This window comes from Rhamphochromis sp. 'chilingali', assembly GCF_963969265.1.
Source record: "Rhamphochromis sp. 'chilingali' genome assembly, chromosome: 15".
NCBI classification, from domain to species: Eukaryota; Metazoa; Chordata; class Actinopteri; order Cichliformes; family Cichlidae; genus Rhamphochromis; species Rhamphochromis sp. 'chilingali'.
In genome coordinates, this window is record NC_137942.1 from 4,827,563 (window position 1) to 4,846,657 (window position 19,095).

The 19,095-nt window shown below is 41.7% G+C and overlaps 1 protein-coding gene across 1 annotated transcript in view; it reads left to right on the plus strand.

Annotated features, from left to right (window-relative positions):
• cacng2a (calcium channel, voltage-dependent, gamma subunit 2a) overlaps nt 1-19,095 on the plus strand; it is an 84,669-nt gene that overhangs the window by 42,688 nt on the left and 22,886 nt on the right. The window contains exon 2 of the mRNA XM_080906130.1: nt 11,188-11,271. Within this exon, the coding sequence (XP_080762256.1) occupies nt 11,188-11,271 (84 nt within the window). The remainder of the gene's footprint in view (nt 1-11,187; nt 11,272-19,095) is intronic.

Genomic DNA, 19,095 nt, shown 5'->3' on the forward strand with positions numbered 1-19,095 from the left:
GAATTATGGTGTTAAATGCAGAGCTGTAGTCTATGAAGAGCATTTTAACATAATTCCCCCTTCTAGTGTCCAAGTGAGTGAGTGATGTGTGGAGGAGATGAGAGATGGCATCGTCTGTGGAACGATTTGGACGGTAAGCGAACTGTAGTGGGTCCAGTGTGTCTGGTAGTGAAGAAATGATGAAGTCTCTGACCAGGCGTTCAAAGCACTTCATCACTACTGAGGTGAGGGCTACAGGGCGATAGTCATTGAGAGAAGCAGGGTGGGGTTTCTTCGGGACAGGAACAATGATGGACTCTTTGAAGCATGTGGGGATCACCGACTGAGATAAAGAGATGTTGAATATCTCAGTGAACACAGGAGCTAGCTGGTATGCGCAGTCTCTTAGGATACGACCTGGGATGCCGTCTGGTCCTGCTGCTTTCCTGGTGTTCACTCTCTTGAAGGCTCTCCTTACTTCATGCTCGGAGATGACGAGCACGTTTCCGGATGGTTGCAACTGGTCACTAGGCTTGTGTGACTGAGCTGAACTGGACCTCTCCTCCATGTTGAAGCATTGGTTTGCTCTGAAATTAATCGAACTACCAGGTTGTCCAAGAAGTCTGCTCTTCTTTGATTTTTTGATTAAAATTCTAGTGCTATTTGTGTATTTGTTAGTGCAACAGGATTCTGTGATTTTGCAACCTGTGAATGCACTTTGTTAACTAGCATTACTGATAATATACCATGCCACCTTCTCATCCAAATGACCCTTTAGAACTTCAGGCTCCAAGAAAAACCCAGGTGGTCAAGTTCAAGCCTTTAGAAATGTAGTGCAAAAACCAAATAGTTGTGACAACAACCAAGGCTTTTTTCGTACAGTTTGTGGGTAACGACAAAAAATTGAGCCTTATGTATGTAACTAGATAAGATCGGTAAATTTCACAGATTCATTTAGTGTGTTTTCTCTTAGCCTTGTGAGTTTGTGTGTACATGTGCAATGTTTTTAACTTTTAGTTACACAAATTAATTATTACATTCCCCCCAAAATCAGTTGGCATTAGCAGCTCAGTTTCACTTACAATTTGGAAAGCAAAGATCAGAAACTATAATTACAGTTTATAAAAAGAACGATGAAAGACAAACTGAATGAGGAGTTAGTGATTATATAGGAATTGATATTAGTGGCATTCTGTAAAAGAACAAAAACATTTTACATTAATTATTTGTACTGTGATTGGTTGGAGCTGTGTTTAGATGCCAGCTTACAAAATACCAATTTTGCACTTCTAAAATTGAATGTGTGTGATTTAAGTGCCATTTGAGCCTCTTCCTCTGCCTCCTTGATTCACCAACACAGGTGAGGGTGGTGTGGGTGGAGGCAAAAAAGCCTTCACTGTATCCAGATCTGAAGTCAGGCCCCATTTTGCAGCTATCAAATGAAATCTCTTGATGGCTGATCCTCACTGCAGTGATACCTTATCTGCATATTTAAAATATGTTACAAAACTGCATAAACTGTCATTTAACTGCGTCTTTAAGTGTTAGCAACAGTTCTGCTCCAGTGCTGACATGGAAAAAGACCCAGTATTGTGTGTGTGTGTTCGTATTGGGAGCGATGGTGCACATGAGCCTCCCAGCCTTAGCAGGGTCATTACCAAGATGAATATAGTGATTATAAGGATGAATAAGGTGTGATTATGATGATGAATAAGACGATTAGGGATCTTGTCATTGCTGCTAGGATGGCTGTTCATTAGGAGGGAGATGATGTCAATGTGTAACATGCATGAACCCATTACCTTTTCATCCACAGGGGATTTATTTGCTCATACCTGTGCATGCATCCACATGGGAATGCCGCAATAGTGTAACTGCAGACTAGAGGAGACCATTTGTGTTCATTTGTGAAGTTAAATGACCCATATAAGCAATATATCTTTTTCCATCCGTGGTGTAATCCAACAGTAAGTTTATACGTTTGACCCGAAAGGACACAAGCATACCTGACTGCCTTTGCAGGCCTCTGTGTGGAGTCAGCGCTAGCTTACAGGCTGCCGTGCTGGTACTATAACAGCTGCTGACTAATACTGCATGCTGTGTCACTGAAGCCGCTTTGTGTCCAGGGGTTAAAGACACCTCACCGGCTCCAACCATGTGATCCCAGATAGCTATATCCATGGCAACCGCAGCGAATGGTTCTGATGTCCACATGGCAACGGCTGCTGTAGGGACTGAGGATGGAGGTGGGAGGAGGAGGATATGGAGGAGGGGAAGGAGGGGTTTCTGGATGCTGACGCACTCAGTGGCTGCCTGGAAAGTTTTCGAGAATGCCACCCACTGGCAAATCAGAAGTGGGCTTGAATCTCTCTGTCTCTAACTCTTTCTCTTTAAACTGCACCTCCTACTCAGTCAAGTCCTCCTGACCCCCCCTGCAGCCCCCCAACCCCCCACCCTCCCCTTCCCATCATGCACCTCCTACGTGTTTGTGTCTCATCAGACCTTTGTCTCAGTTTGCAGCAATGTGGCAGCAGTTATCGTGCTTGATCACTGTTAGAGGGTTTCATGTGTGGGCAGGCGTGACCCGGACGTCTCTCTCCTCTGCCATCCAGGAAAGATTTGTCCAGTTCTGTGTAATTGTTAAGATACTGCTGGTACCACCACTTACTGCAGACACCGATGAAAGTTTATGACGGTCTGTTTATTTAGGTTTAATCTTAACCCACGTTACATTTGATTATTACTAATTTGATCATCACATCATTAGATATTGATCAACATTAGCTAACTGGAGCCTTATGTTTGCTTTTCATGTTGCTCAATAACCAGCCCACATACCAGTAAAAAAAAAAGTTACCTCAGTAAAGGTCCATATATACATTATTTTAGCTTTAAATTTTATTTTCCTTCGAAGTGAAGAACTCTAGACTGCTGTTAAGTTTCCAAAGCAAGACAAAACATGGTGGACGGAGCAGCCATTTTTTCCTGCAAAGTCCGCTCTGGGGGGGCGGAGCTTCTGGAGATAAAACATGACTACTCCGTTTCATTTCAACATAATTCAGTCTGATAAACTGATAAGCCTTGGTTCCTTAAACAATATATAACAATTACAAGATAGGGAGTTCCTTATATGCAAATTCAGCATCTGGCTTATTGCACTTTTTTCAGTGTGCAGTGTTATAGTTTTCAGTGCATTATGGCAGCAAGCAGAGGTCCAATTCCATCAACAGTTAGTAACGCCCTATCTCCAGCATTTTGGCCACTTTTAATTTGAAAAACAGATATAAATAATGAGTGAAGGTTGAAACTGACTGCACGTTTTTACACTAGAACTTGTCAATCTCAAGTTAAAACAGACTATAAATCACAACTTGCTTTATCCCCTGTTTCACTCTTTATAGGAACCAGATTTTAAAAACTAGCATCATGGTGTATTGAAGCATACTTGCAACAACTTATTAAGACCATAATCTCATCATATAGATCAAAAGAGAGCAAGGCCATTTTTCCACAGATTGGATCATAAACAGCTTTTTGCAGCCAGAGCAGTTTCCGCAGGTTGTAGGCACTTCTGCATAAGATTCACTTGACCACACAACTGATCTTTCATATATCATCTATGCTTCTTTGTTATTAGAAACACTTTATTTTAAACAGAGCTTAGTTTGAAGTTAGGCAGTACTTTAGGAAATCATGCTCTTTAAATAACACAGCGATAGGGAGGCTTTTCAGTCAGCTTGATAGATGAGATGAATTTGTATTTAAAGAACTACTCTAGCAAAATAGTGTTGGGGGACTCGTTAGGTTAACGTGTTACTCTAAATTGGCCGATATGATTGCAAATGGATGTCTGCATCTCTGTAATAGACCTAACTGATCACCTGTCCAGTGTGTCCCCTGTCCCTCACCCACTGTAAGCAGCGTAGACTCCATCCCATAAACATCCCTATTTGTGTAAACAGCTAAAAAGAGGGATAGGAGTCATCTTGGGTGTGTAGAAAGTGTAACTGAGCTTTTTGTTCTTTTATATCAGATAAATTAATCAGCTACTCAATGAAGAAATTTCACTCATTTCTTCCCCACTTCTCACTGAGGTATGAAAGTCCAACTCAACCCTCTTTATTTAGACCAATGATAAGTGATCCCCCTTGAGTCGCTCTCTCAGATGAAACTTCTCCAAAGACACACAAGTAAACTGATCTTCATGTGTCAAATAACTGGAAAGCTCAAGCAGGAATATTGATGCTCTTCTGCGCTGGATATAAAACCAGATAGATGAATCATACGTGGTCATGTTCCCTGTTACTGTTATTTCATCTGCATTTGAGGATCTCACCTACTGCTGATGATACTGTTGTGTGATATGTTGGTTTAATCACTCAGAAAAAGAAGGAAAGTAAGCTAAAATCCCTCCGTGTGTGTTCTGTCAGGCTTTGTGCAGTGACTTCGATCATACTATATGCAGCAAAATGGAGATTAACTCACAGTCGAGGAGGAAGAAATGACTCAAAGCGGCCTTAAAACTTGAAGAAATTTCTCAGCAGCAGGCCAGAAATCTGCCTGCGAGAATGATGGCAAGAGAGAAAATAGGAGTTAGTGTTTCCTGTTCCTGTAATAACCAGGGGCCAGGGCCCATGCTTGTGCTATCAGTGGCATTAGAAAAACTTTCTCAGCTTCGTCACGGACCTTTTTTAACCAGTCAACACCTAAACTTTGGAACAGATCCACATTGGGTTGAGCTCTGCCTCAGCTGGAGCTGGTCCAATATCCTGCACCTAAATGTGAACATCACCCTGGGGAAAGCTTGAATAAAGAGCAACATGGCAACATCACCAGACCAACAAGAGCTCCTCCTCGGTGTTATGTGTATGTGCTGTGTAAGGGCCGTGAAAATGAGCCTGATGCCGGCTGGATAAGCTCCGGCCCCTCAGGACTAGACCCTGAGCCTTGCTGCTGTGGGAAACTGTAAATCTGTACGTTCACCTTCCCACCCCCTCTCATTGCCACACACACACACACACTGTACTTCACTCCTGAGTGTTTCTGCCACTCCAGGCTCTGTGGTAATGAGGTGCTTTATGGCTGCAGGGGACGGGAGGGGACACAGAGGACATGAGGTTAGCCCATAGCTCATTTCCAGTATAGGAGGGAACGGCGGTCAGTGGTGTCTGGGCTGATTGACTTAGTCAGGATAACACCCTCTCTGGACAACACTCAAAGACTTTCCTCAACCACAGCTAAGGGTCCGTGGAGGGACTGGTGATGGCTCACTCCCAGCAAGAGATCACAGATAAACCTGCTCTATCGTTTTATGGCGGCAGCTCAATAAATCATGGTCACTTGCTGCTTTTCAGTCCGGCTGAGCAGGCTGTGGTTATTTCAATATTCAGAAGTGTCAGAAAGTTTCATTTTTCATCTATTCTGTTAAGTTATCTGAAGTCCTTTGAGGATTTTGTTTTTCATTTTATCTGTTCATCCTTCATGTTATAATGCTTCTCTGCAGAGAAATTGGTTTTTATATTAAAATTCCTCTAATTTTACTCCTTGTTAAACACACTGACATCCACCGGACAACACACATTAAACCTCCAGCGTGTTTTACAGCGAAAGATCAGTTCCCATTTTAATTTTAGCTTGTTTTTAGCATTGCTTGAGGCCTGACTTTGAGCTGCTAATATGGCTAAAATCAGTAGTACTTGTTGAACCATAAGTAGAGTCATTTTGGTCCAGGATGAAAAAATACTAAACGCCTCGTCATTTAATTCAGTACAGCAATTCATGGATGACTTGTTAATTGTTTGTTTTAAAAAAGGGTATCATTACATACTACATACTTTCTGCTGTACTTTACAAAGCTAATAGCTAGATCTTTATACTCTAAAAAGCTAAATAAAGCACAATAAATTTCATACACACTGGTATGCACATGATATTCAAGATACATGCTAAAAACTTGGCAAACAAGTTAGATTCAACTGGTGAAGTGTAACCGTGCATTCTTGTGGTTTCGTCTGCTAGTGTGTGTTTGATTCGTGGTGCTCCAGCATATAAGAGGCCTGCAGCATGCCCTGCCCCTCACACATAGGCTTCTATAGAAGGAAGCTTTTTTTGATTGGGGAATAAATCTTTTTCATCTTATTCAATGAAAAATATTATTATAAATATTATAATTATATCAATATTATTAAGTAACACGCTATTGCTATTTTTTTCCACTTACTTCACTGACTGGGAATCGCATCTGTAACCGGAAGGTCGCCGGTTCGATCCCCGGGCTCTCTGTCCTGGTCGTTGTGTCCTTGGGCAAGACACTTTACCCTACTTGCCTACTGGTGTTGGCCAGAGGGGCCGATGGCGCGATATGGCAGCCTCGCTTCTGTCAGTCTGCCCCAGGGCAGCTGTGGCTACAACTGTAGCTTGCCTCCACCAGTGTATGAATGTGAGAGTGAATGAATAGTGGTATTGTAAAGCGCTTTGGGTGCCTAGAAAAGCGCTATATAAATCCAATCCATCATTATTATTATTTATGAAGTTTAGACTTGAGCCATACTGAAATTTTCTAAAGTCCTTGGCTTCTTTTGGGTCTTGATAGTTAATAGCTGACAACCCACTCCAGGGTAAATACTGGGATTCTCAGACGACAGGTGAAATATCTTCAAGAACCAAATGAAGTCCAGTTGCTTTGACTTGAGCACTTCAACCAACCATGAACTGTAGGATTGAGAATCTACATCAACATAAAGGCACAGTGAAAGTGCAAAGTTGGAAAGGAGAGCATGTTGGAGTTCAGTTTAGGGTGAAGCATCGTACCTGCTAGACATGAGCATATTTGCAAAGTAAACATCGATTTCACCAGTTTTGTTGTAACGCTGAACATCTTAGCTGATGGTTGAACATTCAGAGATTCTGTTTAGTGTTGACCACCTCCTGCTCCTGTTGGTAGTTGCTTCAGTTGCTGAGTTGAAAATTGTTAAAAGTTTAACTCAGTACCACCCACTTCACTTCACTTTTTTTTTTTACCTGTTGTTGCTACAAGTGACTGAATTTCCCCGACATTTTTTGGTTTTTGAATACTAAATCACTGCAGTCTCTTCTCGAGAGGATGCGCCTTAAAGCTGCTTGCAGTGCGGTGCACTGACTATGTTCAGGATGTGTTAAATTGTACTCAACACACTGCAGTTTGTGCACCAATTAATCTAAACACAAGCTTTGTCTGAAAAATATTGCCAAGGTATTTCTGAAGTTATTTCAAGATCACCTGCAATTTACTGTACTTTTTTCACTCTGTGTAGAAGAACTGTGCAAGCAATATGTGTGACGTTTCAATTAAGAATACTCTATTTTGTAATTTTTAAAATAACACCAACTTGAATTCTGCAGGAAACACCATTAACTTCATTGCATTGTTAAAGAATTTAGGATCTTTTAAAAAAATGTTTGTACCTTCATCCTGGCTCATGGTGGAAAAATATGATTTTCCAGCCGCCTTGTGATTTTAAACACAGAGCTCTTTGGTTACTCGGCATACTGCGCTGAAAGTACAAGAGCTGCTCAGTGCACACAGGTGTTTCTCTTCAAAGTGATAAGTGTTTTGACCCACTGAACACCTGAGTCTTCAGTAATACCTTCCCATTCACCAGTAGTCCCCCTGCCAAAGCTCCTAATGGCCAAACGGATCGCTCCGCATTGTGCCCCTGCATTCACACTCACGTGGGGAGGCCTCTGAAATGAAAATGCCATTATAAAACATTTACCAGCCTGCTGAGTTTACATGTCTTACAAGAAAAGGACCGTTTGGAGCGGTTAAGTGTCACATAAATCTTTCAGCACGCTAATTGAAGTGGTTCCCCCAATAGGCCACTCTCCACAGCTGGTATTACAAATCACACTACTGTGGATAGGCCAGCCAGCTGCAAACCAAATCTTACACCCACTTGATAACGCTGTTAAGACACACACATGGTGCTCTGTGGGTTGCTGCTGCTGCTGCTAGTTTGCTCAGACAGCTCCACTGGGAGTGTGTAATGTAGTCGTATGTAAACACAAGTCATCTTTCAGTGAAATATGCTCTGAGAGGAGGCACAAGTGTGTCCCCCCTTGCCTCTCTTCCCCCAGAAATGCAACTTATTTAAAGCTTCTTTAAGCAGGTATGTTGAAGAGGTACTGACTGGGGGTAGTAGTTGCAGAAGGTGGTGAGGTTACACCTGCAGTAGTCACCAACTCACTACTGAAACTAGCATGCTACAGAAGCTACAGAAGCTTTGGTGGATTATTTTCCTTCAGCTTCAGTTATCTTTAGTGAAAAGAAATCACCCAGCAGCTGACTGGAAATTTGGTCCGCCATCCAAAGAGGAGCTTCACATCATATATCAGAGCATCAAGTGCAAAACTGTGGAGGACCGGTAAACTCTGGAGGCCCTATTCATGGCTCAGCAATTACACTGACACTCAGACTTGATGTATTCCACCTCCTGCTCCATCTTCCCTCGCTGTCCTTCAAAACCTCTCTGTTACCTGCCCTTCCTATATTTATCTCTCCTCCTCCTTCCCATTAATTGTCTTTCTGCCTGCTTTTCTCTCTTTTTGTCTTCCCCCCTCTTTGCCACAGAGCCTGTTGATGAAAATCCTTTTTATTTCGTTGTTTATTAATGGATTAGAAGCGATAAATGAGTGGTACACTGTTTCACACCTTTTGAATGTCTGAATTTATTAGAGTAGTTTTGTATGAGAAGTGCAGCTCCTCAGTTCATCCAGCGTGTGATATGTGAACTTTAGCTCCTCTTCCATTAAGCTGACTTTATTCTGATAAACACCAGGTGGGTGGAGCTTCTGTACTTCTGTCTAAATGATCCACATAGGTGACCATATTCAGAAATCCTGCAGATCCTAGAATAGAAAAATAAAAGTTTAGAGCTGAGAACAGGAATGGACTGACGACTCTCAATTTGTACTTTGAATTTGGCGTAAAAAGCATAAAGTCATCCTTCCGTGCATCAGTGGGTCAGGATGCTGCTGGTGGGGGTGGTGATGTAATGGTGTACGGGATATTTTGTTAACACACTTTGACCACCTTAGTGCCTGAGCATTGTTATTGACTATGTAAATCCCTTTATGACCAGTTAGTGATCTTCTGATTAACAGGGAACCGTGTCACAAAGATCAAATGAGTTTCAGTTTCAGTTACAAAGCCTCTCTTCACCTCACTACAGTTGTATTTTTATTGTAACTTCTTAGTCAAAGAAGGACTAAATATTAGGACTACATCAATGTTTTAAGGAGTTCACCTCATTCTTTAGCAACTTTTTATAGCCTCTTCTTTTCTTAGTAATCAGACCTCTTTCAGAACTCTGAAGGGGAATCTGAAGGGGAATATGGCGCGTGCCAAATGGCTGACTGCAAATTTTCCATAGATATTTATAAAAATTATATTTATAGATATTTAAATTAAATGATTTTATAATCCTTTAGAGAAAACCTGATATATAAAAGCTTATATATAAAAATTCTTTAGGGGGAAAAGTGCAAAATAGTTTCAGGTTTGGCTGAAATGAAAGAAACGTGGCAGAGTGACTAAATACGACACAATTTAAAAGCAGTATTAATGTTCTTATTGAGCTTTATTTTGAACACTGGTACCCAGACTTCCTTAAAGAAAACATCTGTGTGAACTGGTGATTCTCACATATATCACATGTTTTTTACCATTCAGGTCTGACCTGTGCTTTTTAAATTGCATCAGCTCATCTATTTCTCGTGTTTTCCAGTAGTTTAATGGCTTTGTTAGTACCTGCGAATGTTCATTCATTACAAAATAAGCCCGTTTTTATTTTTACTGAATTATGGTAGTATTTTTGCTACATCTGTAGGCAAACTTTACAAGTGACAATGAGGCAATCAGATGAACATTTCTCCATTCAATACTCGTACCAGACAACAGCTGGCGCTAACCCACAGGTCATGATGAGAGAGTCGATCGAGGGTGCTTTGATGGCTTGTTTTGTCAGGTGACGCTCTCTTTAATATCTGAGTGGTCATCACCAGGGGTCCCCTTCCCACCGCTGTATGTGGGCCATTCACAGAGCAATAACTGCATCCCGCTGTGCCCATCATGCCTCGCTGCCAAGACCTCCTCAGCACCATGGTAACCAACACCTGTTCCCCTAATTAGAGGGACACTGGAGGGAAAGGAGATGAAGAAGTTAATGAAACACTAATCTGGTCCAATCAAACGGCCAGGCATCTGCCTCCTCGCTACAGCAGCAGGTGACCATAATGGATGCCTTATGGGTGCCTCCCCCGCCACGTCACCCTGAGTGACCTCATCAATGCCAGATCTCTGCACGGAGCAGACAGGCAGGGAAGAGCTGGAGGGAGGGGAGAGGAGAGGGATGCTGTTTCCTGGATGGACAGCATACCTGAACGGCGAGGTGTCAGCCAAAAAGAGATGAGGTTCTCTCTGCACGGCAGTTGGAGCAGCTCCAGGTCGCACCAGCTGCACAGCTCTTGTTTACAAGCTGCCAACTGCTGCCAGAGAGGCCTGATGCTCAGGTGTGCTTTCTAAAGAGATCAGTCCACTCATATGAGCTGTTATGACACTGTCTGTGTTGACCATTAAAAGAACAAAAGTGTTGTGCATGATCATAAACAGTTTGTGTTTAATTAATAGTTAATATTAAACTCTGGCTCTTTTCCACAGTGGGACTTTTGTCCTGTGTCGCTTCCCTCAGCCCCTTCCCAAGCCTGGATCAGCCGGAGGCTTCCTTCCTGTTAAAAGGGAGTTTTTCCTTCCCACTGTCGCCAAGTGCTTGTTCACTGGGGGTTGTCTGATTGTTGGGTTTTCTCTTTATTACTGTAGGATCTTTACCTTACAGTATAAAGCACCTTGAGGTACATGTTTGAAACCTAAAATATTCAGTTAACTTACAGTAAAGACCAAAAGGACCTTTGAACCTGTCCTCCAAGTTGTGGAGCTGTGAAAATGATATTTTAAAAAGTCAGACTGAGAAAAGCTGAAGAACAAAAACATGAACATGCAAAACGGTTTTTACCTTTATCTACTTCACTTATACAACAAAACAAGTAATGTTGGCATGGCCCACGTGTTAGATTCAGTCTGGTACACCAGTAGTAACTGGTTGAGGAAAGTCAAATTCCCTCCTCAATAGAACCCTCTCTCTCCTGAACCCTCTTTCTGTTTTCACTCAACAGGAAACTTCAAAGGCATGTGTAAACAGATAGACCACTTTCCCGAGGAAACAGATTATGAAGCAGACCCATCTGAGTACTTCTTACGTAAGTATATATTCAGTCTTTACTTTCACACACAGAAACATTGTGACTTTTTTCTGTTTGTCTTTAAAGTGACCACACGAGAAAAAAAATCACTTCAGGAATTTTGCTTCTCCTTCTATAATTTCTTTTTGAAATTCTTTCCACTTTTTGCTCAGACTGGAGCACGGTGCCAGTCGCTGCTCTTGGCCCGTGTGTCAGCACCGTCTCTTCCTGCCTTTAGCGTGAGGCTGGCCAGGCTGAGCCCTGCCAAGCAGCTCGTCTGTTTTTACTGCTTGGCTGTGTGTAACATAACGTGCAGTGTTACAGTCGGCTGTGTACCCTGTAAACACAGCCCATTGATTTCTGCTCTCTTTTTCTTTGTGCAAGCAAGACAGAGATGCTTGTCGGACTCATTTGCCTGCTAATCCTAAAAATCACAACAGGTGCTGTTACTATCACTAGGTCAATAGTCCCATTAATCTTTGTATTTGCTTAAAAGATAAGAAATTCAATTTAGAGATTTAGATCAGTAACTAATTGTTAATACTTTTATGAGCACACCTAAGCTTTAAATCCTTTTTTCTTTGAGTGGATTTAATTTGGTTTGTTTTTTTGGAAGGACAGAGAAGAAATTTTTATGAGCTGCCTTCTTTCTTGTAATGCAATCTGTTAACACAGCTTTCATAGAGAAACTTTTTTGGAGTGTAATACTGATTTTGGAAACGCATTGGCTGGAGTCCTCATATCCACACTGAAAAGTTTATATGGACACTTGTAACTTTGTGACTGCTCCAGGCCTGCTGATAGCTGATAGTGACTGTACATGTTTCTGTTCTGCTGAAGTGTGTGGTGCAGCTGTCACTCATGAACTGTAGATACGGAGGTACAGTTCTTCATTGCACAGCAGGAAATATTCGCACTACTCAAACTTCTCCGTGTGCACTCTGTGTGCAAAAGTGCCCCACTGCATCCCCTTGGTTCTGAATATCATTACCTCTGAGACACTCACGGCAATTCAAGAAAAAAATCATAATTTTGGCACCAATGTTGATATGAGAAAACACTAACAGACTACTAGAAAAAGCATAAGACAGATTGAGGGCAAAAAGCATGTGATCATTTGACCGAAAATGAGACTTTAAGTCATAATATCCAGAAACGATTTGTCATTTTTTAACTAAAGGCAACATAATTTTAAGTAAGTAAGAATGAATTATGTTTAAATATAAAGGTTAAAGTAAAAGGAAAGGTGTAGGACCTTCCCTCTTACTTTTTTGTTTTCTTTACAAATCTTTACATTTTTGTTTTTTAATTTCATTGCAATCCTGATGTTTTTGTGTCTCATAGTGTTGTGGAAAACTCTAAATAAAGAACAAATGGCAATAAAAATAAACATTCTGAATAGTAATAGTAGTAGTAGAAGGAGTAGAAGTATTCATTTTTATAGTATTCAAGATTTGTTTTTAAACTTCCAAAGAAAGCCAGGCCTTTGTCATCTTTTCGTACATATGGTTTGAACTTCTAACGCATTTTGTGCAACGTGCAAATAAATTCAGGTACAGAAATATTGATAAATCACTGATTTACATGCAGATTTGCGTATATGCACTGCTAATAAATGAGGCCTAATAGCTTGATACAGAAGGCGGGTGTGAGCTTCATCCGAGTTAAAAAATATTTGTACTCTACTCTCTAAAGTTTGCTACAAATAGATGTGTAGATGACTTGGTCATATAACTATATTTTTCTGTAAGTACTGACATCTAGAATTTTTACGTTTCATTAACACTCATCATAATTAAACATAGGTGCCAGCTTTAACGCTCTGTCATACTTCATAAAAATGCCAATGTCCCGAGCCCTGGTTGACCTCATTCCCCCTGCAGCCTGCAGTGATTTGAAACTGTAAGTCAGAAAGTGTCCATCCTCTCGTCTTCGTCTGCAGGGATTGTAATCGAGGCCTGACAGACAGCCTAACGGTGTGTGCCAGTGCTGGATATTAACCCCGGCCAATTAGGCTGCGTTTGACTCAGCGCTCTGAGCGGTTGTTCCCGCCCGTATGCACCACGGTTACGATAACAGTTCTGGTAATGATTCTAACAATGCCATAGCCCTGGCAAAAGCAGATCACACTCATAACAAGGCATCTCTCAGGCTGAGGATGACAGTCATGGGGTAGAAGCAGCGGTCTGGCCCTCAGACCACTGATGCTCTGTGCACGTTAACCTCTTCCCAGGCTGTGACTGGAGGAGAAGGCCGCATTGCTCCCAGTAGCTTGCCAATTAGGACACTCACATCCATAAATATTTCAGCCTCCTTCTTATATAGGTCAGGCCTCTCTCGGTCGTTGTCTCTCTCACTCTCTCTGCATCTCTTCACCCTCACACCTCACACTCATAGTTTTACATGTCAGGAGTTGCACAGTGCCTCATGTCATCTCAGTCACGATGATTTGCAGCATTGCATGTTTTTTTTTATCCCGTATGCAAGATAAGGTCATGTGGGATGCAGTATGCGTGTCTTTCATGTTAAACCCCAGTGATGCTTTTATACATCGGCGCTTTTCCCTTTCACGGACACACCTGGCATTTCCATAATGAGGAGTTTCACGGTGCCTCTGGGTGGCCAAAGATGGAGAAAAGCTGCCTTTGCTCTCACAGCTGAGGGAGAGAGGGGATAGTTATGCAACAGGAATGATGTCACTTCAGGTGAAGGCCCGACGGAAGTGACATCACCGGCGAGCACGGCGTCCAAAATCAAGGGGACACACTGGTGATGTCATCAGACAGCATAGTGAGGAGGAGGGAGTGAGAAATTCGGTGATGTGGCTGCCGAGCATAAAACAGACAAATCTGACTTTACTGTGCTCAACATACACCCCCGCTCCACCGCACATGCACAGATCTGCTGTCCTCATGCCGACATCCACGCATGTACAAATACATACGAGCATGCCACATGTCAGTAGCTTCTCTCTGTGCGTGTTTGTGTGTGCGTGTGTGTCTGCTCCGTGAGTCCAGCTCTCCCAATAGCAAGGCAGTTTGCGCATCCACACGGGGTTATATAAGCCAGCTGAGGCACACTAAAGCGCCACTGGGTTTTTAGATCATGCCGTGTTGGAGCTCCCATCATCGGCTGCTCTACTGGGTGCTAAGCAGCTAAGAGAGAAGAAACAGAGGAAGAAAACGCCTAGTTATGCAATCTGCTAATACTAAAACCGAACAACGTGTTGCAATGAGAGGGAAAAATCATGTGCGGGGAGGAGATGTGGATGCCCGTGGATCCACGCTGGAGCAGGAAATTAACTGTTAGTCACAGGCAGGCATTTTAGTCTCTTGATATTATTTTTAGCAGTATTTATTCTATTCAATTCAATTCAATTCAATTTTATTTATATAGCGCCAAATCACAACAAAAGTCGCCTCAAGGCGCTTCATAGATACAGAGAAAAACCTAACAATCATATGACCCCCTATGAGCAGCACTTTGGCGACAGTGGGAAGGAAAAACTCCCTTTTAACAGGAAGAAACCTCCGGCAGAACCAGGCTATGGGAGGGGCGGCCATCTGTTGTGATTGGTTGGGGTGAGAGAAGGAAGACAGGATAAAAGACATGCTGTGGAAGAGAGACAGAGGTTAATAACAGATATGATTCAATGCAGAGAGGTCTATTAATACATAGTGAGTGAGAAAGGTGACAGGAAAGAAAAAACTCAATGCATCATGGGAATCCCCCGGCAGCCTACGTCTATTGCAGCATAACTAAGGGAGGATTCAGGGTCACCTGGTCCATCCCTAACTATATGCTTTAGCAAAAAGGAAAGTTTGAAGCCTAATCTTGAAAGTAGAGATAGTGTCTGTCTCCCGAATCCAAACTGGAAGCTGGTTCCACAGAAGAGGGGCCTGAAAACTGAAGGCTCTCCCTCCCATTCTACTTTTAAATACTCTAGGAACAACAAGTAGGCCTGCAGAGCGAGAGCGAAGTGCTCTAATAGGGTGATATGGTTCTACAAGGTCATTAAGATAAGATGGGGCCTGATTATTTAAGACCTTGTATGTGAGGAGCAGGATTTTGAATTCAATTCTGTATTTAACAGGAAGCCAATGAAGGGAACCAAAACAGGAGAAATCTGCTCTCTCTTTTTAGTCCCTGTCAGGATTCTTACTGCAGCATTTTGGATTAGCTGAAGGCTTTTCAGCGAGGTTTTAGGACTTCCTGATAATAATGAATTACAGTAGTCCAGCCTGGAAGTAATAAATGCATTCAGCGTCACTCTGAGACAGGATATTTCTAACTTTAGAGATATTGCGCAAATGGAAGAACGCAGTCTTACATATTTGTTTAATATGTGCGCTGAAGGACATGTCCTGGTCAAAAATGACTCCAACGTTCCTCATGGCGTTACTGGAGGCCAAGGTAATGCCATCCAGAGTAAGAATCTGCTTAGATACTATATTTCTAAGATGTTCAGGGCCGAGTACAATAACCTCAGTTTTATCTGAATCAAGAAGCAGAAAGTTAGCGGCCATCCAGGTCTTTATGTCTTTAAGACATTCCTGCAGTTTAACTAATTGGTGTGTGTTAGCTGGCTTCATAGATAGATAGAGCTGGGTGTCATCTGCATAGCAGTGAACATTTATGCTATGTCTTCTAATGATGCTGCCTAAGGGAAGTATGTATAATGTAAACAGAATTGGTCCTAGCACTAAACTCTGCGGAACACCATAATTGACCTCAGTGTGTGAAGAGGACTCTCCATTTACATGCACAAACTGGAGTCTATTAGATAGAGACAATACAAACCACTGCAGTGCAGTACCTGTAATACCTACAGCATGTTCTAGTCGCTCTAATAGGATATTATGGTCGACAGTATCGAACGCTGCACTAAGGTATAGCAGGACAAGCACAGAGATGAGTCCACTGTCAGAGGCCATAAGAAGATCATTTGTAACCTTCACTAAAGCTGTTTCTGTGCTGTGATGAGCTCGGAAACCTGACTGGAACTCTTCAAATAAACCATTCCTCTGCAGATGATCTGTTAGCTGTTTGACAACTACTCTTTCAAGGATTTTTGATATGAAAGGGAGGTTGGAGATTGGCCTATAATTAGCTAAGACTGCTGGGTCTAGAGATGGCTTTTTGAGTAAAGGTTTAACTACAGCCAGCTTGAAGGCCTGTGGTACATAGCCGATTATTAGAGATAGGTTGATCATATTTAAGATCGAAGAATTAATTAATGGCAGGACTTCTTTGAGCAGTTTTGTAGGAATGGGGTCTAAAAGACACGTTGATGGTTTGGAGGAAGTAATTATTGAAGTTAACTCAGAAAGATCAATTAGAGAAAAAGAGTCTAACTTAACATCAATGGTACTAAGAATAGCTGTAGATAATATTACATCTGTGGGATGATTACTGGTAATTTTTTCTCTAATGATAAAAATTTTATTTGTGAAGAAGTTCATGAAGTCATTACTAGTTAACGTTAAAGGGATGGTTGGCTCACAAGAGCTCTGACTTTTTGTCAGCCTGGCTACAGAGCTGAAGAGAAACCTGGGGTTGTTCTTATTTTCTTCAATCAGTGACGAATAGTAAGATCTGGCTTTGCGGAGGGCTTTCTTATAAAGCAGCAAACTATTTCTCCAGGCTAAATGATGATCCTCTAGATTTGTGACACGCCATTTCCTCTCCAGATTACGAGTCATCTGCTTTAGGCTACGTGTTTGAGAATTATACCACGGAGTCAGGTACTTCTGATTTGAGGCCTTAGTTTTCACAGGAGCTACAGTATCCAGAGTCGTACGTAGTGAGGAGGTGAAATTATTAACAAGATGATCGACCTCTGTTGGAGTAGCGTTCAGATAGCTGCTCTGCTCTGTGTTGGTACAGGGCATTGAAGATGATAACAGTGGGTGGATTATATTCTTAAACTTAGTTACAGCACTTTCAGAAAGACATCTACTTTGATAAAGTCTACTCTTCACCGCTGTGTAATCAATTATTGTAAAAGTAAATGTTATCAGGAAATGATCAGACAGGAGAGGGTTTTCAGGAAACACTGTTAAATGTTCAGTTTCTATGCCATATGTTAAAACAAGATCTAGAGTGTGATTAAAGTGGTGGGTGGGTTCTTTTACATTTTGAGAGAAGCCAATTGAGTCTAATAACAGATTAAATGCCATGTTGAGGCTGTCACTTTTAGCATCTACATGGATGTTAAAATCACCCACAATAATTATTTTATCTGAGCTCAGAACTAAATTAGATATAAAGTCTGAGAAATCAGACAGAAACTCTGTGTAAGGCCCAGGTGGACGATAGATGATAACAAGTAAGACTGATTTCTGAGTTTCACAGCTGGGGTGGACGAGGCTAAGCATCAGGCTTTCACTGAACTAAAAGTCTGTCTTGGTCTTTCATTAATTAATAGGCTGGTGTGAAAAATTGCTGCCACACCGCCCCCTCGGCCAGTGCTTCGAGATTTCTGATAGTTAGAATGACTCGGGGGTGTTGATTCATTTAAACTAACATAATCATCCTGCTGCAACCAGGTTTCTGTAAGGCAGAGTAAATCAATTTGTTGATCAATTATTAAGTCATGTACTAACAGAGACTTGGAGGAGAGAGACCTAATATTTAATAATCCACATTTCACTGTTTTACTCTTTGGTTCAGATGTGGATACTGTATTGTTCTTTCTTTGTAACTGTTTATGTTTAAGTTGTTTGTTGCTGGTTTTTAATTTATTTTTTGTGTTTTTGGAAGCTGACACAGTCTCAATGGAAATGGGGTTTTTTTTGGGGGGGGGGGGGGGGGGTAGCAGGAGGAGAGAAGCTGCAGAGAGGCGTGTAAGACTGCAACTCTGCTTCCTGGTCCCAACTCTGGATAGTCATATTTTGGGGGGTTTAATAAATTTGTCCATATTTCTAGAAATGAGAGCTGCTCCATCCAAAGTGGGATGGATGCCGTCTCTCCTAACAAGACCAGGTTTCCTCCAGAAGGTTTGCCAATTATCTATGAAGACCACATCGTTTCTGGGACACCACTCAGACAGCCAGCAATTTAAGGAGAACATGCGGCTAAACATGTCACTCCTGGTCTGATTGGGGAGGGAACCAGAGAAAAGAGTCTGACATTGTTTTGGCAAAGTTACACACCGATTCAATATTGATTTTAGTGACCTCCGATTGGCGTAACCGGGTGTCATTACTGCCGACGTGAATTATGATTTTACTGAATTTACGTTTACCCTTAGCCAGCAGTTTTAAATTTCCTTCAATGTCGCCTGCTCTGGCCCCTGGAAGACAATTGACTATGGTTGCCGGTGTCTCTAGCTCTCTTCAACTTTTGAATTAGTCAAACTGTTGATTATATGATCCAAACCTTTGTTATTTTCTGCAGTAGCAGTTTTGAGAATGTTTTACTCACCTCAATTTAATCATCACAAAACCAAGTGATGTTTAAAATTTGAACAGATAAATATACAGTGCTGTGCAAAAGTCTTGAGCCATCCCACAATAGGTGAAGCGATTTATGGAATCAAATATAACATATAAGCAAAAAGCAGAGTTCATACAACATGCTTGAAGGACACAGTCTGATCCCGCTCAGGCAAGCTGTCTTGTAATTTTTTTAAGCAGTCTTCAAAAAAAGTTCTCCAGACTTCTTGAAGAGCATTAAAAAAACTTGGCTGTTGGCTGCCTTTTAGTGAGTTCTCTGCTGAGATGATACCACACTGCTTCAATGATGTTGAGGTCTTTTGTTCCTGATACTTCTTATCTACAAGTTGACCAAATTTCAGGTAAAAGTAGGACTTTTTTAAGAAAGCAATAAGCATTTAATAAT